At 41.5% G+C, this 23,485-nt stretch overlaps 1 protein-coding gene across 3 annotated transcripts in view; it reads left to right on the top strand.

Annotated features, from left to right (window-relative positions):
• Positions 1 to 866: 866 nt before the first annotated feature.
• The window catches only part of ALG9 (ALG9 alpha-1,2-mannosyltransferase), a 111,689-nt gene continuing 89,070 nt past the window's right edge, over positions 867 to 23,485 (top strand). Inside the window, exons 1-6 of one of the 3 annotated variants that reach the window (XM_061144561.1) lie at positions 867 to 1,070; positions 2,135 to 2,273; positions 3,105 to 3,239; positions 11,414 to 11,484; positions 17,367 to 17,455; positions 21,818 to 21,953. In XM_061144561.1, coding sequence (XP_061000544.1) covers positions 940 to 1,070; positions 2,135 to 2,273; positions 3,105 to 3,239; positions 11,414 to 11,484; positions 17,367 to 17,455; positions 21,818 to 21,953 — 701 coding nt within the window. In that variant the 5' untranslated portion in view covers positions 867 to 939. Of the gene's footprint in view, positions 1,075 to 1,140; positions 1,262 to 2,134; positions 2,278 to 3,104; positions 3,240 to 11,413; positions 11,485 to 17,366; positions 17,456 to 21,817; positions 21,954 to 23,485 lie in introns of those variants that run through there. The other 2 variants (XM_061144579.1, XM_061144569.1) reach the window with 2 other exon arrangements.

The following is a 23,485-nucleotide window of genomic DNA, read 5'->3' as shown; positions in this document are numbered from 1 at the left end:
GAGCCTGTCAAGTTTCTTCTTCCCTCTATGATCTTGTTTTAGTTACTGGTATAGAGCTCCACAGGGCAGATAGAGTTCCGTGACTGGGGGAGCCGGCAGAGTGTCAGAAACAGATGAATGACCCAAGTTACTGGCGTGGTATCATCAAGGTGCCTGTGGAGAAATGTATGAAATCAAGAGCTTTTTCCTGATCTCCTGGTTGGAAGAACACAGGCTTTGTAGTAAGACCTGGGTTGGAATATGGCTCCACCACTTGTTTAGCTATGCAACCTTGGGCCTCAGTTTCCTTTTTGGTAAGATAAGGTGGGTGTATTAAATTTTAAAAGGATGAAATATAGTAAATGCTTACCATAATGTTGTAGTAGCAATGGCAATGACTGACATCTTGTTGAATTTGCTGCGCAGAATTTCTTTAGCCTTTCACTTTTCTTCTAATTCTGTATTCTGCTATTAGGGCTTTGTCTCTCTGAAGCAGTTAATTCGCTACAGGCTGTCCCTATTACTTGCCAAAATACAGAGGACAAGGTGTCGGTGATCTTAAAATAACTTTCTCTTTGATAGACGGCTGTGTTATGATTTTTAACTGAGTACCTATGTATTCCACGTGGAGTTGTTTTAATCACTTTCTATTTGTGCTTTCTTTTAAACGGATGCTGAAGGGCAGTGTTTGTAGAAGAGTGAATACTAAGAAGTGAAGGAAGAGAGAATTAGGGAAAGGGGGGCATGCCCAGAGTTACAAGTTACTTGGAAGGGATAACGATCGCATCTCTTTTCTACTCGGATTTGCCCCAGTTGGCCCAGGAGCGCTGTAGTTTAGTCGTTTCTGCGCATGTCGAGGTCTTTTGTCCCTCGGCGGACACCGTTGCCAGACCCGGCAATGTCTCCGCGCTCGTCGCTTTCGTAGAGTGCGGAGTTCTACCTTTTTTTCCCACGCTTGCCATGGCGAGCCGAGGGGCCCGGCAGCGCCTGAAGGGAAGCGGGGGCAGCGGCGGGGACGCGGCCTCGGCCGCCGACAAACTGCGGGAGCTGCTGTGCAGCCGGGAGGCGGGCAGCGCGGAGCCGCGGCCCGAGTAGGTGTGCGGGCGCGGCGGGGGCGTGGCCGGGCGGCGCGGGGCTGCCGCGGGCAGGGTCCTGCCGGCGCGGTGCGGGAGGGCCGGCAGCCGCTTCACCGCGCGCCTTCTGCGGGTCGGGTGCACGCTGGGGCTTAGCTGAGACGCCCCAGTTCGGGCCCGTGCTGCTAGTGAAGAAACCTGGAGTGCAGGTCTGTGCGGCTTCCGCCCCAGGCCCAGGATTAGTTGCGAGAGCAAAGAGCACCTTGTATGGCTGGCTGTCTCTCACAGCTTCAGTCCCCCCAGAGTCTCGGCCCTTTCTCTTCTGTGTGGGGCCCACCACCCTCCACACCAGTAGCCTCCTCTCTCTCCAAACTGGGGGACTACAGGTTAAGACTGCGCCAGGGAGCTGTCAGCGAATGGAATTGGAGGACACGGTGATGTCCTTTGCACACAGTAGCCTCTGGGCATTTGAACAGACCGGGGAATGAATAAAAGCCATGTAAAGTAATGACCTTGTTAGGAAAAGAAAGGGGAGAAGGAAATGGCAACCCACTCCTGTATTCTTGCCTGGAGGATCCCGAGGACAGGGGATCCTGGTGGGCTGCCGTCTGTGGGGTCGCACAGAGTCGGCCACGACCGAAGCGACTTAGCATGCATGCATGCATTGGAGAAGAAATGGCAACCCACTCCAGTATTCTTGTCTGGAGAATCCCAGGGACAGAGGAGCCTGGTGGGCTGCCGTCTGTGGGGTCGCACAGAGTCGGCCACGACCGAAGCGACTTAGCAGCAGCAGCAGCAGGAAAAGAGAAAAAAACGAACGCAAGCTTGTGGCCATCAAGTGAGCGATTTGTTGGTTTTGGATAAGCAGAGTGTCACAGATGCCAGACAAGAAGTGGACGTAATGACTAACGTTGATTAAGGTCTTAATTCGTTCTTCACTTATTCTTTGCAGAACAATTAACGGTAACCCTTTGAGTTGACTAACTCAAGTGCTTTGGTGTCTCTTGCGTGTTGTCGTTTTTGTCTGGTTTTAGTCCTTCTAGTTAGCATGTCCTTCCTATCACATACTTGTTTCTGAGCAGGTTATCTGGGAACAAAGCCGGACAAGTCTGGGCACCTGAAGGGTCTACGGCTTTCAAGTGTCTGCTCTCAGCAAGGTTATGTGCTGCCCTCTTGAGCAACATCTCCGACTGTGATGAAACATTCAACTACTGGGAGCCAGTAGGTGATTTCTTTAGTTTTCTCTTTTTGTTCTCAATTTCACTGCCTGGGTCCTTGTTATTAATCAGGATACAAATGATATACAAGTGTGACTACTAGTACAATAACTTTATTTTCACTTCTGTATTCTAAGCTGATGATTTACCTACTATTGAAGGGTATAGGAATTTGGCAGTTACACAAAACAGTATAATTTGTAATTTTCTTAAAACATTTTAAAAATCAAAATAATACTTTGAGGTAGTTTAAAAATATTACATGCAAAGGAAAAGCAGTAACTCTGTTTTCCACACCTTGTGTACAAACACCTGCCCCCAGAGGCAACCACTTTCTTTAAATTTTTTGGCTTTTTTTCTACTGATGTGTACTAAAATAAATAATGTTACTGCATACTATGCTTATGTTGCTGTTTCTTGATTTATACATTTATAAGTCTGTTGGACACTCTTTTATAGGAAATTCAGAGGTGAAATTTTCTGATCACATTTTGCATAAAAAATAAATGCTTAGTGTAGGTAGTTTTAGGAAAATATAAGATGTCAAGCTTTCCTGTTTTGTCTAAAGAGTATTTAAAAAAAAATAAGTAGAGGATAAAATCTGAGCTTTCAATGTTGGCCAAACGATAGTCTTACAAGATTGATAATATCTTAATATTTCCATATTGGGTCATTTTGATTCTTATCCATCCAGTAGTTGCAAATCTTGTTGACAATTTCAGCATTTTTTGTACCTTTGTCTAGTTAATATTTTTGCTTAGAAACTTTACCTGCATCCTCTTAACAAGAATTTTTGGCCAATATGACCCTGAATCCATTCATTTTGTACTTTCAGACACACTACCTCATCTATGGGAAGGGGTTTCAGACTTGGGAATATTCCCCAGCTTATGCCATTCGCTCGTATGCTTACCTGTTGCTTCATGCCTGGCCAGCTGCATTTCATGCGAGAATTTTGCAGACGAATAAGGTAAGAACAGGCCGACTTGGAAGCAGTCACAACCGATGAAGAGGTGGGTGAGTCTCTGGGACAGTTCTGTGAAAAAGACAAAACGTATTGGTTGTTAAGACAGGACTTTTTTTGGAAGAGGAATTGTTTATTTATTCATTATTCAACAACTATTAATGGAGCAACTTGCCTTTGGCAGATACTTTGTTAAGTGCTGTGAGTGTAACAGTGATCAAACCCCTCCCTCATGAAATCCAGTGAGGAAGACGAACATGGAACAAGTAATTATAAATGCAGTGGGTCTTGGAGGAAAAGTACAATGTGCAGTAGGTTAGCATGTTAGGAGAGCTTAATGTAAATAAAATACTGAGGGATAATTAGGAGTTAACCGAGACCTAACCTGATTACGTTTCAGAATTTGACTGTGATGTGTCCTTAGTGTGGATTTCTTTGGGTTTATCCTGTTTGGAGTTTATTCAACTTCTTCAATTTTTAGGCTTATGTGTTTTGCAAATGTGGGAAGATTTTAACTGTTATTATTTTTTTTTAGTAGTTTTTCAATCTTGCCATGTTTCTCCTCTCCTGAGACTCTAATGATGTGGATGTTAGATCTTTTATTATAGTCTCATGGGTCCCTGAAGCTCTCTTCATTTTTTTTTTTTCCAATCTGTTTTCTCTCTGTTCAGATGGAATGATTTCTATCTTAGGTTTTCCAGTTCACCAACACTTTCTTCTGTCCCCTCCGTTCTGCTGTTGAGTCTATCCATTGAGCTTTTATTTTGATTATTGTATTTTATCAGTTCTAAAATTTCCGTTTGATTTTTCTTTTTATCTTCTGCTTATTTGCTGAGACTCTATTTTTCATTTGTTCCTAGAGTGTTTTTAATTGCTTGTTGAAGTATTTTTACAATGGCTCCTCTAAAACTTTGTCAGATAATTCTAATATCTCATCTTGTTTTAGGTATCTATCAATTGACTTTCTCCCTTCAGGTTGAGATTTTCCTGTTTGACAAACAATATTCAGTTCAAACTTGGACATTTTGGGTATTATAGTATGAGACTCTGGATCTTATTCATGGGCCCAGCAAACTTCCTCTGCACTATTCTGCTTTTCTTATTTAAGCCCCTCTTTTAGCCGGCTTCTTTTGATACCACTACAGCAAGAAAAAGGAGAGGGTTCTCCACCTTGTTACTGCCAATTGGGCCTTGAGGTTCGAGTTCCCCAGTAGTCCTCCACGGATACCACGCTAGTGGTCAGGGTAGATATGCCTCATTACTGCTAGGTTTGGGGGAAGCAGAGTCCAAGATCTCCAAGTGGTCTCCACTGACAGACACTATGGTGGGAGAAGAAGCTCCTTACCCTTACAAGGAGTCCTTATCTCCCACCTGACCTTTGATGGTGTGAGCGGAAGTGATGCCACATTTTTTTCTGGGGTGCTTGGCTGGATTAGAGTGGTTATTGTCTAAAAGTTTTCTTTCTTGCTAGGCTACCCCTTTCTTGGTCTTATGGCTAGATAGAGCAGGCCTTCGTTGTTGTTGTTTTTTACGTCTGTGTACATTGGCATTTCTAGTTTCCAACTTCTTTAGTTCCAAGTCTGGAACATAGAAGACCAGAAGAAAACCCAGGGAACTTACCACCATGTTGTTCCTCAGGTCCCAAAGTCCCTAGCCAATAGGTTTGATGCTTGGAGGAGAGCATGAGTGGTAGAGTGGATTAGATGAGACTGAGAGATAGGAAGAGGCCAGATTTACACAACACCTGCTAGGCTTTAGGCAGTTAGACTTTCTTTTTTTTCCAACTGTATTATGAAACCATCAAAAATTTTTGACAGAGGAGAGACATGATTGCATTTCCTTTTTAGAAAAATCAGAAAGGTAGCACCTGTAGAGAGTGATAGAACTCTATCTGTCTGTCCCTGCTGCTGCTAAGTCACTTCAGTCGTGTCTGACTCTGTGCGACCCTATAGACGGCAGCCCACCAGTCTCCTCCGTCCCTAGGATTCTTGGGGCAAGAACACTGGAGTGGGTTGCCATTTCCTTCTCCAATGCATGAAAGTGAAAAGTGAAAGTGAAGTCGCTCAGTTGTGTCCAACTCTTTGTGACCCCATGGACTGCAGCCTACCAGGCTCCTCTGTCCATGGGATTTTCCAGGCAAGAGTACTGGAGTGGGTCACCATCGCCTTAACTAGTATCAAATTTCTGATTTTTTTGAATTTATTTGTCAAAGGAAAGATATACAGGAAGATATAGTAGCAAAATAACAATGCATGTGTGTGTGCATCCTCAGTCACTTCAGTTGTGTCTGATTCTTTGAAACCCTATGGACTGTAGTCCACCAAGCTCCTCTGTCTGTGGGTTTCTTCAGGCAAGAATACTAGACTGGGTTACCATGCCCTCCTCCAGGGCATCTTCACAGCCAGGGGATCGAACCCATGTCTCTCGCTCTCCGGCATTGCAGGCAGATTCTTTACCCACTGAGTCACCTGGGAAGCTCCAGAGAGAAATAATAATATGCTGAGCTTAAAAATTCCATTTCCACTTGGATTTCCACTATCACTTCAAATTGTAGCTTCTAGAGTCCCAACTGGAGCATCATAATTCAGAGTAGAAAAGGGTAGATTGTTGCTGAAAGACAGTGTAGTTCAGTTCAGTCGCTGTCATGTCCAACTCTTTGCAACCCCATGGACTGCAGTATGTCAGCCCTCCCTGTCCATCACCGACTCCCAGAGTTCACCCAAACTCATGTCCATCGAGTCGGTGATGCCGTCCAACTATTTCATCCTCTGTCATCCCCTTCTCCTTCAATCTTTTCCCGCATAAGGGTCTTTTCAAATGAGTCAGTTCTTCGCATCAGGTGGCCAAAATATTGGAGTTTCAGCTTTAGCATTAGTCCTTCCAATGAATATTCAGGAGTGATTTCTTTTAGGATGGACTGGTTGGATCTCCTTGCTTTCCACGGGACTCTCGAGAGTCTTCTCCAACACCACAGTTCAAAAGCATCAATTCTTCGGAGCTCAGCTTTCTTTATAGTCCAACTCTCACATCCATACATGACTACTGGAAAAACCATAGCTTTGACTAGATGGACCTTTGTTGACAAAGTAATGTCTCTGCTTTTTAATAAGCTGTCTAGTTTGGTCATAATTTTTCTTCCAAGGAGCAAGCATCTTTTAATGCTATGGCTGCAGTCACCATCTGCAGTGATTTTGGAGCCCCAAAAAATAAAGTCTGTCATTGTTTCCGCTGTTTCCCCATCTATTTGCCATGAAGTGATGGGACCAGATGCCATGATCTTAGTTTTCTGAATGTTGAGTTTTAAGCCAGCTTTTTCTTTAACTTTCATCAAGAGGCTCTTTAGTTCTTCTTCCCTTTCTGCCATAAGGGTGGTGTCATCTGCATATCTGAGGTTATTGATATTTCTGCCAGCAATCCTGATTCCAGCTTGTGCTTCATCCAGCCTAGCATTTCTCATGATGTACTCTGCATATAAGTTAAATAAGCAGGGTGACAATATACAGGCTTGATGTACTCCTTTTCCGATTTGGAATCAGTCTGTTGTTCCATGTCCAGTTCTAACTGTTGGTTCTTAACCTGCATACAGATTTCTCAGGAGGCAGGTCAGGTGGTCTGGTATTCTCATCTCTTTAAGAATTTTCCACAGTTCTTTGTGATCCACAAGACAGTATGGTAATAATTGGTACCCCTAGTGACATTTACCTTTACAATTTCTTACCACTCTAAAAAGGGACAGCTTTGTTTTGTCTCCTTATGGGTTTGAGTATGAATTTCTCTGAATCGTACACTCAGGAATGGGATCCCATGCATATATCCATGGACTACATAATTTCATGGAGCACTGCCATATTGCTCTCCAGAATGGATAGTCAGCTTTATACTCCCTGCAACAGTGTTTGGAATTTCAGGTTCCTGACTTCTCCTGAGCACTTGATATTGCTGACTCTCATAAGTGTGTAAGATATTTCTCATTTTTTAAAATTAATTTTTATTGAAATATAGTTGCTTTACAGTGTTATTAGTTTCTGTAGACCACAAAGTGAATCAGCTATGCGTGTGTGCATGCTAAGTTGCTTTAGTTGTGTCCAATTCGTTGCGACCCTATAGACTGTAGCCCTCCTGGTTCTTCTGTTCATGGGGATTCTCCAGGCATGAATACCGCAGTGAATTGCCATGCGCTGCTCCAGGGGATCTTCCTGACCCACGGATCGAACTGGCTTCTCTTATGCCTCCTGCATTGGCAGGTAGATTCTTTACCACTCTCTCCACCTGGAAAGCCCTGAATCACCTATATGTATACATATATCCCCTCTTTTTAAGATTTCCTTCCCGTTTAGCTCACTACAGAGCACTGACTTCCTTGTGCTATATAGTAGATTCTCATTAGTTACCTATTTTATACATAATAGTATATATGTGTCAATCCTATTCTCCCAACTCATCTGCCCCCCATCCCCTCCCCGCTTGGTACCCATGGAGAGATGCTCCTCATTTTAATTGCATTTTTCTCACAAACAGTAAGATGGAGAATTTCCTTGTATATGTACCGGTCATTCAGATTGGTTTTCCTGTGAATTACTTGTTTACTTATTTTCAGCGGTGGTGGGCGGGTCTTCACTGCTGTGTGGGCTTTCTTGTAGTTGCGGAGAGCGGGGGCCACTCTGTAACGGCAATGCGCAGGCTTCTCAATGCAGTGGCTTCTCTTGTTGCCGAGCAGGGCTCTAGGGCACGCGGGCCTCAGTAATTGCAGCTCCTGGGCTCTACAGCCCAGGCTTGGTAGTTGTGGCACAGAGGCTGAGTAGCTCCGTGGCATGTGGAATCCTCCTGGATCAGGAATTGAACCCGCGTCTCCTCCTTCGGCAGGTGGATCCTTTACCACTGAGCCACCAGGGAAGCCCCTTTGGCTGTTTTTCAATGGAGTTTTCTGATCTTCTCTTGTGGTTTGTAGAAGTTCTCAGTAGTAACCCCTTGTAGGTTTTAGGTGCTGGAAATCCTTTCTCCTACACTGTCACCTGTTTACTAACTTTGTAGTCCTTTCTTTAGTTCTGATAGAGTCAAACCAATTAGTTTTTGACTTACAGTTGGTGGATTTGGGGCCTTTCTGAAAGAAATTCTTCACCATAGATCATAAAGGTATTCTTATGTATTTCTTCACAGTAACTTTGTAATTGTGTCTTTCACATATAAGCGTGCATGTTTAGTTGCTCAGTCGTGTCTGACTCTTTGCGACCCTGTGGACTGTCTTTGCGACCCTGTGGACTGCAGCCCGCCAGGCTCCTCTGTCTATGGGGTTCTCCAGGCAAGAATACTGGAGAGGGCAGCCGTTCCTTCTCCAGGGGATCTTCCTGACCCGAGGATTGAACTTGGGTCTCCTGCACTGCTGGCCTAGTCTTTATCATCTTAGCCATCAGGGAAACCCTCACGTATAAGGCTTCACTCCATTCCGGTTTTTTTAATGTATAAATTGTTGAAAGATTCAGCTTCATTTTTTGCTATAAGGTGAACTGGATTTTCCAGCACCATCTGCTGATTCTTCCTCTTCCTTCTGGTTTGTAACATTATTACCATCTCTGTTGTACATCTTACTCGCATATATGTCTCTGGCCTTTTGTTCTATGTCTCTGGTTAGTGTGTCAGAGAATACCATATTGTTTTTATTATTATGACTTTGTAGCGTGGCTGATGAATTTTTCACTTTATCCATTTTAAAATTTTATTGTAAAAATAATTTTAGAATCAGTTTTCCCCCTCCCAAATTCTGGCAGGTTTTCCTTAGAGGTGCATTGAATTTACATGTTAATATGAGAATCAATGGGTTTTCCTGATGGCTTGGACAGTAAAGAATCCATCTGCAATGCAGGAGACCCGGGTTCAGTCCCTGGGTGGGGAAGATCCCTGGAGAAAGGAATGGCAGCCCCCTCTAGTATTCTTGTTTGGAGAATTCCATGGAAAGAGGAGCCTGGTGAGTTACAGTCCATGAAGTCACAAAGAGTTGGACATGCCTGAGTGACTAAGCGTGCACACATGAGAATATTTTTACAGTGTTAGATGATTCCATCCCTGTTATATATAAGTGATGTACTTAGCATTTAGTCAGGTTTTATGTGTCTTTATTATTTAATTGATTTATTTATTTGGCTACCTTGGGTGTTAGTTGTGGCATGCATTCATTGCTATGCACAGGCTTCTCTGTAGTTGTGACAAGTGGATTACAGAGCTCGTGGGCTCAGACGTTGCAGTGCTTGGGTTAGTTGCCCCATGGCATGTGGATCTTAGTTCCTCTACCAGGGATTGAGTCCGAATCTGCTGCATTGGAAGGTGGATTCTTAACCACTGGACCTCGTTTTTCTGTTGTCTTTTAATAAAATTTAAAGAATGTATCAAAAAAAAAAATTTATCCATGTCAAGCTTACCCATTCTTTGATTAGGATAATGCCTAGATTCTCTATACTTTTTGTTACTGGTATGGATGTTATCTTGTTTTCTGTAATATTTTTAGGAACTCACTGCAGGTGTAGGGCTTTCCTCATAGCTCAGTTGATAAAGAATCGCCTGCAATGCAGGAGACCCTGGTTTGATTCCTGGGGAGGGAGAAGGGTAGGCTACCCACTCCAGTATTCTTGGACTTCCCTTGTGGCTCAGCTGGTAAAGAATCCACCTGCAATGTGGGAGACCTGGGTTTGATCCCTGGGTTGGGAAGATCCCCTGAAGAAGGGAAAGGCTACCCACTCCAGTATTCTGACCTGAAGAATTCCATGGACTGTATAGTCCATGGGGTCGCAAAGGTCAGACACAACTGAGCAACTCTGACTTACTTTCACTTTCATTGCAGGTATAGAGGAAGACAGTTGATTTTTGCTTTTTGAACTCAATTTCACTGAATTTCCTTATCAGTGTCAGCAGTTTGTCAAGTGAATCTCTTGGATTCTCTTTCGTCTGTTCATATTGAATTTAGTTTCTTCTGTTCCATTCTTATACTTACTTCATTTCTTTTTTGTGTCTTTTTGCACTGATCTGACATCATGTTACTGTGCTGAATATTAGTAACTACAGGGGCATCATTGTCCTGTTCCAAAGTACAATTCTTTGATTATCTTGTGTTAGTTTTTGACTTTCCAAATATGTTTTTGTACTCTCACCAACCAGATGAGTAGTCCTTAAATGGGGATACTTTGTACTAAAATTATGTGTATTCCTAGTAGCATCTAGAAGAGTGATCAGTGCATAGCAGGTTTTCAGTATGTTGCTGAATTAATGAATGAATTTGGACATTTGCTGATCACTTGATTAGATTCTTTTTGGAATTTTGTTTTTTGGTTATAATGATAAAAGAGAAAGTACTTTTAAGTTATATGCAGTAATATTAACCATAGAATATATTGAAGTAGTGCTTATATTCAGAGGTATTCATTTTTCTTAAACATACTAGTTATACTGTAGTAGAAAAGCTATTTGATATGGTTTTGTTATTTTTATGTTTAAAATTTGTATTAATTCATAAAATTAATAAAACCACATTACAGACATTTGGAAGATAGGAGGAAGAATATGCATGTAAGTCTCACTAGACTGAGATCACCACTTTTACCATTTTATTATATTTCTTTCTATTTTTTTCATGTACTTCTGATTTCTATAGCTATAACTATAATGTATAAATCACATATTTTTTTATTTAGTATTTTGTTACAATTTTATAATAATTGCAATCAATTATTATAATTGTCTGAGAGATGCTTGTCATGTGAATGAGATTTATATGATAAGAATTTTTCCACTGTCTTTGTAACCATGAACTTTGGTATCTGTGTCATGATTAGATATAACATGAAATAGATGTAACATAATTTAGCCATTTTCCTGTAATTGAACATTTTGTAGCTTTTAAAATAGTTTTTACTAAATTAGTAGAGCTGCAATTAACGTCTTTATGACTCGAACTCCCCTCCTATATTTTGAGTTACTTTTGTGGGCTGAAGTCATAGAAGCAGTCAATAAATATACTTCCATACTTGAATTTGGAGGTACAAAAATGTCCATGGTTCTTGACACATACTGCTTTTCAAAAGGATTATACCAGTTTATAGTTATTACTGACAAATGAGAGTGGTTTCATCTTTTTAAGAGTTTTTCTAACTTGTATCTATGACTTCTCTTTTCTTGTTCTGGGTTTCTTTCAGATTCTTGTCTTTTATTTTTTACGATGTCTGCTGGCTTTTGTGAGCTGTATATGTGAACTTTACTTTTACAAGTGAGTATAAAAACTTTGCTTCTAAAAGTGCTATAAGGAAGCCAAATTGAGCATAGGTTATTTCTCCGATAGTAGAAACAGTGTTTAGAAATAGAAGGCATTTTTCTTCTAGCTTCTGATATTGTATCTTAAAATGCAATTTTTTGTTTAAAGCCAACCTTTGGGAGGAGATACTTCTAATATCCTGAGGTGATAAATGCTCTATCTTCATATTATAATTTCAATTCCGTAAGTGTATATTTGAGTAGTACTTTATTTGGTAGGATTTTGTAGAGCCTTTTTTTGATCCTAAGAGATAAATCATGATGTCTCTCTTTCCCTTTTGAGCTTAACTGATAGGAAATTATTTCCGGTGTGAGACTCACGATGTACTCAGTATGATTGTCTTTCGCCGAGTAACTGCTGGTTGAATGAATATTAGTGAAAATATTAGGTATTTAAGTATCCCAGTAATAAAAATAGCAACTTTTTTTTTTTAGCATGAAACCTAACAAACATCTTATTTTAAGAATGCTTTAAAAGGTATTTGTACTTAATAACCATTACTTAAAGTGTTCCCATTGCAAAACAGCCAACAATGTCAGATTAAAAAGTTCGTTGGTCTTGACTCTGGGTAGAATAAAGTAAAAAAATAAATCCAGTGCTACCTTTCAGGATTGTAACTTTAAGTTGGTCTTCATATGAATTCAGTAGTGAATTCAAATTACCCGCATGGTCTCCTAAGCCCCAAATTTAGAATTTATTGTAAATTCTTCAGGGCGTATTCCTTGAAAGAAAAGCTGTGACAAACCTACACAGTGTATTAAAAAGCATAGACATCACTCTGCTGACAAAGGTTTGTAGTTTTTTCTGGATGTGAGAGTTGAGCCATAAAGACGGCTGAGCACCAAAAAATTGATGCTTTTCAATTGTGCTGCTGGAGAAGACTCTTGAGAGTCCCTTGGATTACAAGGAGATGAAACCAGTCAATCCTAAAGGAAATCAGCCCTGAATATTTACTGGAAGGACTGAAGCTGAAGCTCCAATACTCTGGCCACCTGGTGCAGAGTCGACTCATTGGAAAAGACCCTGATGCCGGGAAAGATTGGGGGCAGGAGAAGAAGAGAGTGACAGAGAATGAGATGGTTAGATGACATCACCAACTCAATGGACATGAGTTTGAACAAACTTCGGGAGATGGTGAAGGACAGGGAAGCCTGGCCTGCTGCAATCCATGGGTCGCAAAGAGTGGACATGACTTAGTGACTAAACGACAATAGTGTCCCCAGACACCTTTGGAGAAGGAAATGGCAACTCACTCCAGTACTCTTGCCTGGAAAATCCCATGGACGGAGGAGCCTGGTAGGCAACAGTCCATGAGATCACCAAGAGTCAGACACAACTGAGTGACTTGACTTTCCTTTCCTTTCCAGACATCTTGCAAAGTCAAAAAGTAAAATTTCTCTAGAGAAGTGGATTCTTAATCCAATTGCCAGAGAATTACCATAGATAAAGCTCTAGTGAACCAGATTATAGTAAAAATAAATGACAAAGCACAGAAGGGAACAGGTGAGAATAACAGGTGAGAATAAGTGAGAGCCAGCAGAGATAATCAATAGAGAGCTGACCTACAAAACTTCATTTATTACGAATTACTAAAATAGGAATAGAAAATAATTATATTTAATATTTTTAAAGAAATAAAATAGGGACTTGAAAACATACAAAACAAGAGACAAATAAGGGATTAAACAATCAATGGAGTGGAAAGGAGCTTACAGGATGGGAGAAAATATTTGCAGATCACATATATGATAAGTTCATTTCCAAAATGTATAAGGAGTTCTTTTAACTCAGTGGTTTAGAGAAACCTAATAAGATGGCCAACAGGGATATGAAAAGATGGCACTAACACTAGTCATAAGGAAAACAAAAATCAAAACCACAGGGAGATCATTTCATATCTGTTAGAATGGCTTTTGTCTAGGGAGGCAAGAATATATTAGACAACGGAGAAAAGACAGTCTCTTCAACAAGGGGTGTTGGAAAACCTGGCAGCCACATATATTAATAGCTCAATGAAGTTAGAACACTCTCACACACCATACTAAAAATAAATGCAAAATGACTTAAAGACTTAAATATAACACTATAAAACTCCTAGAAGATAACATAGGTAAAACATTCTCTGACACATATTGTACCAATGTTTCCTTAGGTCATTCTCCCAAGGCAATAGCAATAAAAGCAAAGATAAACAGTTGGGGCCTTAAACTTATAAGTGTTTTCAAAAAAATTTTTTATTATGTTTTAAATTGAAATAGAGTTGATTTACAGTGTTGTACAGACAAACTTTTGCACAGCAGAGAAAACCATAAGCAAAATGAAAAGACAAACTACGGACTGGGGGAAAATATTTGCAAATGATATGACTAACTAGGGCTTAATCTCCAAAATATACAATCAGCTCCTACAACTCAACCCAGTCAAAAAAAGCAACCCAGTCAAAAAGTGGGCAGAAGACCTAAATAGACATTTCTCCAAAGAAGACATACAGATAGCTGATAAGCATGTGAAAAGATGCTCCACATTGCTAATCATTAGAGAAATGCAAATCAGAAGTACAATGAGGTATCACTTCACACTGGTCAAAATGGCCATCATCACAAAGTCTACAAATTATAAATGCTGGAGAGGGTGTAGGAGAGAGGGAACCTTCCTCCACTGTTGGTGGGAATGTAAATTGGTGTAGCTACTATGGAGAACGGTGTGTGTGTGTGTGTGTGTGTGTGTGTGCGCGCGCGCATGCATGCCTGCATTCAGTTGTGTCTGACTCTCTGTGACTCCCTGGACTGTAGCCTGCCAGACTTCTCTGTCCATGGAATTTTCCAGGCAAGAATACTGAAGTGGATTGCTGTTTCATTCAACAGGGGATCTTCCCAACCCGGGGATCAAACACACGTCTCTTGTTTCCTGCATTGCAGGCAGGTTATTTACCAGCTGAGCCACCAGGGAAGCCCCAGAGAACAGTGTGGAGGTTCCTTAAAGCCCTAAAAATAGAGCTACCATTCCAGTATTCATTGCAGTGTTATTCACAGTAGCCAACATTGGAAACACCCTAAATATCTATTGACAGGTGAATGGGGTGGGGGGGATGTAGCATATACATACCAAGGAATATTATTGAGTCTTCAAAAAGAAGGACTTCCCTGGTACCCCAGTGGTTAAGAATCTGCCTGCCAACACAGGGAACACGGGTTTGATACCTGCTCTGAGAAGATCCCATGTGCTGTGGTCGGCTGAGCCCATGTGCCACAACTACTGAGCCTGTGATCTAGAACACGTGAGTTGATACTACTGAAGCTCAGGTGCCCTGATCTGCAACAAGAGAAGCTGCTGCAATGAGAAGCCCTCACACCTCAACTCTAGAGTAGCCCCTGCTTGCTGCAATGAGAGAAAGTCCACGCACCAACAAAGATCTAGCACAGCCAAATATAAAATAATGAATAAATTGATTAATTGAAAAAAAAATTAAAAAAAAAAAAAGAAGGAAATCCTAAAGATATGACAACATGGGTGAGCCTTGAGGATATTGTGCTGAGTGAAATAACTCGCCACAGAGGAGCAAATATTGCACAGTTCCCCTTTCACGAGGTATCTAAAATGGTTGAACTCATGGAAGCAAAGGAAGGGATAGACTTGTGGCTGCCAAGATTGGGGGCTGATGGAAACAGGAAGTTGCTAATCAAGTGGGTGTAAGATTTCACTTATGTGATACGAATTAGCTCGAGAGATCTGCTGATCTGCTGTACAACATTCTGCCTATTGATACAGCGCTGTGTTTTACATTTAAATATCTGTTAAGAGGGTAGATCTTATCTTAGGTGTTCTTACCACAGTGAAATAAAAAAGATAAAGGAATGAATGAGACTACAAAAATGACCAGGCAGAGTTGAAAAAGAACCACACAGAACTTCTAGAATTAAAAATATAATCATTGGTATGTAAAATTCAGTGGATAGTTGAAACAACTGACTTGTTCAGTCACTAAGTCGTGTCCGACTCCTTGCAACCAGCATATACCAGGCTTCCCTGTCCTTCACCATCTCCCAGAGTTTGTTCAATTTCATGCCCATTGAGTTGGTGATGTCATCCAACTATCTCATCCTCTGTCGCCTGCTTCTCCTCCAGCCCTCAGTCTTTCTAGCATCAGGGTATACAACTGATTAGACATTTCTTTTTAAAAAAAAATTTTTTTTAATATTTATTTTTAATTGAAGGATGGTTGCTTTAAAATATTGTGTTGGTTTCTGCCATACATCAACATGAATTAGCCATAGGTATACATACATCGCCTCCCTCTAGAACCTCCCTCCCACCTCCCACCCCATCCCATCCCTCTAGTTTGTCATGGAGCACCAGCTTGAGCTCCCTAAGTCATATAGCAGATTACCACTGTTACCTATTTTGCACATGATAGTGCTTATGTTTCCATGCTACTCTCTCTATTCATCCCACCCTCTCCTTACCCACCAACCCCGCACTGTGTCCACAGGTCTGTTCTCTTGATTAGACACTTCTAATAAATAAACTAGAAGATTAATCTGAAGAAATTACTAAGAATGCAATACAGAGTGACAGAAGAAAAAAAAAGGGTGAGAGGATAAAAAATGCATGTGGTAGAGTTGAAAGATCTGATTTATATCTTATCAGATCTAGAAGCTTAGAGAATATGGAGAGGCAGTATTCAGAGAAGTAATAGCTAAGAATTTTCCAGAATCAAAGGAGAAAGGACACTGATCCACAATTCAGGAAGCCTAATGTCCTGAGCTGGGTAAATAAAGAGTAATTCGGGATACTGTGTGAAACCAAGAGCAAAGATGACCTTACAGGTCGACAGGACTAATATAAATCCTACAAAGAAATGTCAGGCAGTTAGACCAACAAAAGCCTTCTTAAGAGCCAGAAGACAAAAAATATGTTCAAAGTTCTGTGAGAAAATGACTGTCATCCTAAAGTGATTCAGCTAAATCACCTTTTAAGACCAAGAGCTAAATAAAGGCTTTTCTGACAAAATGAAAAAAATATCAAAACCCAGAATTTACCATGAACAGATCCTTACTACAAAGAACTTTCTAAAAGATATATTAAGGGAGAAACAAAATTATTTCAGAAAGAAGCTCTGTGATGCAGTTAAGAACCTGAGCAAGGAGAGTTAACACATGGTTATGTCTGAACAAATATTGACTAAATGAAGCAATAATCACCTCTGCTGATGTTTTCTTTACCGGGTTGAAAAGACATATAAGACAGAAGTTAAAGGAAGTATATGATTTCTTGAGGAACGTTGACTTAGATAACCATTTATTAAAACTTTGGTGTGCCCCCTAGTCTTCTTTTCTGATAAATTGCCCTCTGTTGAGCAGCTCTGTGCCTGGCACTCTTCTGAGTCCTTTGCCATGCATTGTCTTCACAGAAACCTTATGCAGTAAGTATTATCAGTATCCTCATTTAACAGATGAGGAGTGTTACAGAGATGTTACTAGACTAGGGTGCCTCTGCTAGTGAGTGGAAGGGCCAAGATTGTAACCTGTGTCCATGTGAGGTCTGTTATTTTTCCATTACACCAGGCTGTTTTCCTATTGATGTTAGACGTAATCTAGCATAGACTATTCTGTAGACGTAATCTATAGAAAGTATACGTTTCCTCTTAGGTACAGAGCTTCTCTCCTGCATAAGGAATAAGAATGTTTATGCACATGAAATTGCTAACAGACCTGTTGAGACAGTCCTGTCTTTGACTTCAGATCTTCAGCGTTCTCTGTGATGCAGGCCTGTCTCTGTGCTTTAAGTTGAAATTTCCCGAAGGTCTGCCGTGTTGATAGTCTTTGCCTTCCCCCTAGGGCTGTGTGTAAGAAGTTTGGGCTGCACGTGAGTCGAATGATGCTAGCCTTCTTGGTTCTCAGCACTGGCATGTTTTGCTCGTCATCAGGTAAGTAAAAGAGCAGGTGAGGGCATAAAAGGTTCACTGACATTTTGCAGTTGCATCAAACAGAAGAACTTGTCCAGATGTAGGTTATATTTGTACAACACGTCAGTAACTTCCAGAGTCCTATGATCTGCCCAGGTGGCTCAGTGGTAAAGAACCCGCCTGCTGGTGCAGGAGACACAAGAGACGTGGGTTAGATCCTTGGGTCAGGAAGATCTCCTGGAGGAGGAGATGGTAACCCACTCCACTATTCTTGTCTGAGAAATCCCACGGACAGAGGAGCCTGGGGGGCTATATCCCATAAGGTTGTGGAGAGTTGGACACAACTTGAGCATGCACACGGGGGATTATCTTCATGACCTTGATTGACCTTTATAACAATCCTATGATAAAAGCCAGATAAATGTTTTCTCATTTTTGCAAGTAAGCACACTGAAACTTAGAAAGGTGAAATGACTTGCCAAAAGTCAAAGAATTCATAAGTGGTAAAGCTGTTATTTGGAGAAGGCAGTGGCACCCCACTCCAGAACTCTTGCCTGGAAAATCCCATGGACGGAGGAGCCTGGTAGGCTGCAGTCCATGGGGTCTCAAAGAGTCAGACATGACTGAGCGACTTCATTTTAACTTTTCACTTTTATGCATTGGAGAAGGAAATGGCAACCCACTCCAGTGTGGTTGCCTGGAGAATCCCAGGGATGGGGTCGCACAGAGTCGGACACAACTGAGGTGACTTAGCAGTAGCAGAGCTGTTATTTTCATCAAGTTGCTCTCTTTTACATTATTGTATATTTTTTATCACTGCAAGGCTGTGAAACATAATCATCCACTGCCTTTCTTTGCTATTAGCAGAAGGAAAAAATATTTTATTTTGCTCAAGGACTTCCCAGGTGGCACTAGTGGTAAAGAACCCACCTGCCAGTGCAGGAGACATGAGAGACACAGGTTTGATCCTTGGGTTGGGAAGATGCCCTGGAGAAGGAAATGGCAACCCACTTCAGTGTTCTTGCCTGGAGAATCCCATGGACATAGGAGCCTGGCGGGCTACAGTCCATAGGATCACAAAAGAGTCAAACACGACTGAAATGACTTAGCATGGTTTAAAAGACCCTGGTCTTGATGGTTCTATTTTATACCAGTTACTTGGCATAGATGCCATAAAAGTACACATCTTCTATTGGATTTTTTTTACAGTAAGCTTCTGGAAATTTAGAATAAAATCCTTAATGTAGAGTGGTGACTTTCCAACTGTGCTGCCATTGAACCTTTGTGTTTTTTGACCTGCGCCAGAGTGACCTGTTCCTAAAAGGTAGCCCGTTCGCAATTACCCAGAAAACTTTAGTTACTAGATGTAATTATCTGAACTTTAATTTTGACTTGTATGTACCAAAATCTAGTACACACAGTAAATATACACAAAAATAGTATCTAGTGTAAAAGTATTGATATATACTTACTTTTCCTTCAATGACTGTATCTTAATCCATGTTCTGCAGAGACCTCAGGCCTCATACCTGAATAGCTTTGATAGCCTAAATGAGATTATGTTCTGACCTATGAACAGGCAGAGACCTCAGGTTCCTCTGCTCCCCTTGGCGCTGGAGTCAGCTGCTTGGGATGATGTCAGTGTTGTTTAGCATTTGTCTGGGAAGGGTGTACTTCACATATGTTTTTAGTTATTTTGCTAGTCCTAAAATGGATTCTTATATGAGGGAGATGCCTGGGAGTATCTTTAGTTTTATAACTTCAGTTGAGGATGTTAAGGTATCGATAACTTAAAGGCATCCTTTGATATAGACCATCTGAACCCTTTGCTGAGTTTTTTTTTAATTCATTCATTTATTTTAATTGGAGGATAATTACTGTACAATATTGTGATGCCATACATCAGTATGAATCGGCCATAGGTATGGCTTGCTGAGTTTCTTAAACCATACTGCCTGTCCACTGTGGTTCTTGTTGGAGCTGGTGCTGAGTTGTCTTACCTGGTGCTCGGTGAGGCCCTAACAGCAGGGAGAAGCAGTCTGCATTTTCATGCAGCATTAATAGAAATGCTTGGATGAAATGTTACTGTCTCAGAGACCCTGAAGGTGGTCATTCCTCTGCTGTGTGCCACAAGAAAGTTGTGTGATGAAAGAACCAGGAGGACATCTAAAGGCCTAACTGCCTATGCAGGACGCAGAGCAGTGCGGCCGTCTAACAGATGTGGCTCTTCAGAAGGCTTCTGAGCGCTCTGCTGGGGAACAGGCTGCTGCTTGGACAGTCTCAGAAGACTATCAGAGGATTAACGTCCTCCGAAACAGATTGTTAACAATGGCTCTAAATTTATTTTATTTATTTCGGCTGTGCTGGGTCTTTCTTGCTGCACAGGCTTTTCTCTAGTTGCGACGAGCAGGGGCTCCTCTCTAGTTAGGACGCCGGCTTCTCATCGTGCGGGCTTATCTTCTTGTGGAACGCAGGCCCTAGGGCGTGAGGGCTTCAGTAGTTGCAGGTCCCGGGCTCCAGGGCACAGGCTCAGTAGTTGTGGCGCGCAGGCTTAGTTGCTCTGCAGCATGTGGGATCTTCCTGACTACGGCTCGAACCCATGTTCCCTGCATTGGCAGGCGAATTCTTTACCACTGAGCCACTAAGGAAGCCCCAATGGCTCTAAATTTCTCAAAGCATATTTCCTGCTTGGAAATAAAACCTGAGGGTATTCCTCGGGAACCTGGAATCTTGTAAGTTTTAGAATTGGAATACAGGCCAGGAGATAAATGGCATGGTTGACATTGTATAACTGGGGGACATGCTGGTACATTAAAAAAACAGGAGTGAGAAAATAAGAAAATTGTTGAACTTTTTTTTTTTAAAGGAGAATCACTTTACTCCTCATTTCTTTTTTTTCTTTTTTTTTTTTTTGTGTGTAATAAAGTTTTATTAAAGTATAAAGGAGATAGAGAAAGCTTCTGACATAGGCATCAGAAGGGGGCAAAAGAGTACCCCCTTTGCTAGTATTAGCAATGGAGTTATATACTCTCCAATGAATCCAAAGAATGTCTGGAGGCTGCAAAGACCTCACTAGACCCACTCCCATAATTTACGTTTTAAGATAACAGAGTTGGCCAGAAGGTTTAATCCAAAGATTGTCCTCAGGCAGGATACATCCTTGTAAAGACCAGACCTTCTCCCATAATTTATGTTTTAAGATAACAGAATTAGCCAGAGGGTTAATCCAAAGACTGTCCTCAGGCAGGATACGTTATTGTTATATAATCCTAAGGAATGTAGAGGGAAAAAAGTAAAAGTTTGTCCTTTCTTCCTCCTTGAATATCCCAGACCTCTCTCTCCTTGGGGACCCCCAGACTTCTTATCAACCTGCCTAGGAAATGACTCTCTCATTCCCCCCTTTTCTTTTAGGAGAATTATGTTGCCTAGGGAAAAGGGGCGTCGTTCTCATTCCATAACTGCTTCCGAGCTGACAAGGGGCGTTGTCCCTAAATTGGTGAGGCAACATATTCTCCTAATCCTCATAGTGAGGATTTCTGATCCAGGGGCTCCAAGTAATAGTTGGAGGAGGCTGTGGCACTCATAGGAGCTCGGACAACTATTTGTAAATTAAAAGCTTTTAGACGGTTAGGAAACCCCATTATACAGTTACAGATGTAAGGCAAAATAGTCATTAAACCAAGTTAAAATCAAAATGAAAAGTCATATTATGTGCATAGTTACATCAGTCCATCTTAAGGTTGTTAGATGTCATCAGTTTAAGAAGAGGCATCACATGCGATTGTTGAAGGTATTTGCAGACTTGGAGAAAGTCCTTTCCTTGAAGTAGAGATGTCCACCATGGGACGCCTTCCACTGATGAAGAGGGGAGTGCTCTGCAGACCCAGCAGTTAGACCGATTGTGGAATGCAGCATAGGAGTGAGCCCAGGACAGGAAGGCATTGTCTTGAGGATCAAATGGCAGACTCAGGATTTCTGGAGTCAGCAGAAGTAGGCCCACATAGATTGTCAGGCCCATCTTGTCCTGAAGGATCCCGGACGAGCCCCCAAGATGAAAGGTTGTTACTGAACGATGAGACGCGGGATTCTTGGCCTCTGGAGGAGATGAATTCAATCCGGGGCCAGAGACGAGGCTGGATCGCTCAGAGCTTTTGTGTAATAAAGTTTTATTAAAGTATAAAGGAGATAGAGAAAGCTTCTGACATAGGCATCAGAACGGGGCAAAAGAGTACCCCCTACTCCTCGTTTCTAATATAGCATTGCTCAAAGTATGTTCTTGGTTATTGACATTTTGCAATGCAGGTTCATTTTTAATAATTGATACCTAGTATATCTCAATCCCTTGTCTCTTTCCCTCCTTTTTTCATTTTTTTTGTCTTGCAGCGTTCCTTCCTAGCAGCTTCTGTATGTACACTACCTTGATAGCCATGACTGGCTGGTATATGGACAAAACTTCCTTTGCTGTGCTTGGAGTAGCCGCTGGGGCCATCTTAGGCTGGCCATTCAGTGCTGCTCTCGGGTAAGAAACTAACGGGATTCATCTTGCGTGTGTTGTTGTGCATAGAGTCCAGAATGTTAGGTTGTCTCCGTAGTCTCTAGCTGGGGCTGAAGTTATGGGAATTAATTATATAAAGATTCTGGGAAGTGGAAGAATATTTCTCTCATGTTTAATTCTAATAAGAGCAGTGACTATTAAGCATCTGCTGTCTGCTCAGTTCAGTTCCATCGCTCAGTCGTGTCCAGCTCTCTGTGACCCCATGGACTGCAGCATGCCAGGCCTTCCTATCCATCACCCAACTCCTGGAGCCTACTCAAACTCATGTCCATAGAGTCAGTGATGCCATCCAACCATCTCATCCTCTGTCGTCCCCTTCTCCTCCTGCCTTCAGTCTTTCCGAGCATCAGGGTCTTTTCCAATGAGTCAGTTCTTTGCATCAGGTGGCCAAAGTACTGGAGTTTCAACTTCAGTATCAGTCCTTCCAACAAATATTCAGGACTGATTTCCTTTAGGATGGACTGGTTGGATCTCCTTGCAGTCCATGGGACCCTCAAGAGTCTTCTCCAACATCACAATTCAAAAGCATCATTCTTCAGTGTTCAGTTTTCTTTATAATCCAGCTCTCACATCCATACATGACTACTGGAAAAACCATAGCTTTGACTAGATGGACCTTTGTCGGCAAAGTAGTGTCTCTACTTTTTAATATGCTGTCTAGATTCATCATAGCTTTTCTTCCAAAGAGCAGGTGTCTTTTAATTTCATGGCTGCAGTCACCATCTGCAGTGATTTTGGAGCCCAAAAAAATAAAGTCTGTCACTGTTTCAACTGTTTCCCCATCTATTTGCCATGAAGTGATGGGACCAGATGCCATGATCTTCGTTTTCTGAATGTTGAGTTCTAAGCCAACTTTTTCACTCTCCTTTTTCACTTTCATCAAGAGGGTCTTTAGATCTTCTCCACTTTCTGCCCTAAGGGTGGTGTCATCTGCATATCTGAGGTTATTGATATTCCTCCCAGAAATCTTGACTCCAGTTTCTGCTTCATCCAGCCTAGCATTTCTCATATGTACTCTGCATATAAGTTAAATAAGCAGGGTGACAATACACAGCCTTGATGTACTCTTTTCCCTATTTGGAACCAGTCTTGTTCCATGTTCAGTTCTGTTGCTTCCTGACCTGCATACAGGTTTCTCAAGAGGCAAGTCAGGTGGTCTGGTATTCCCATCTCGTTCAGAATTTTTCACAGTTTGTTGTGATCCACACAGTCAAAGGCTTTGGCATAGTCAATAAAGCAGAAGTAGATATTTTCTGGAACTCTCTTGCTTTTTTGATGATCCAGAGAATGTTGGCAATTTGATCTCTGACTCCTCTGCCTTTGCTAAATCTAGCTTGAACATCTGGAAGTTCACTGTTCACAAACTGCTGAAGCCTGGCTTGGAGAATTTTGAGCATTACTTTACTAGTGGGTGAAGTGAGTACAGTTGTGCGGTAGTTTGAGCATTCTTTGGGATTGCCTTTCTTTGGGATTGGAATGAAAACTGACCTTTTCCA

The sequence above is a fragment of the Dama dama genome, chromosome 1, assembly GCF_033118175.1.
Source record: "Dama dama isolate Ldn47 chromosome 1, ASM3311817v1, whole genome shotgun sequence".
NCBI classification, from domain to species: domain Eukaryota; kingdom Metazoa; phylum Chordata; class Mammalia; order Artiodactyla; family Cervidae; genus Dama; species Dama dama.
Note: the sequence above shows the minus strand (reverse complement) of the source record. Positions and strands in the feature narration are given on the sequence as shown.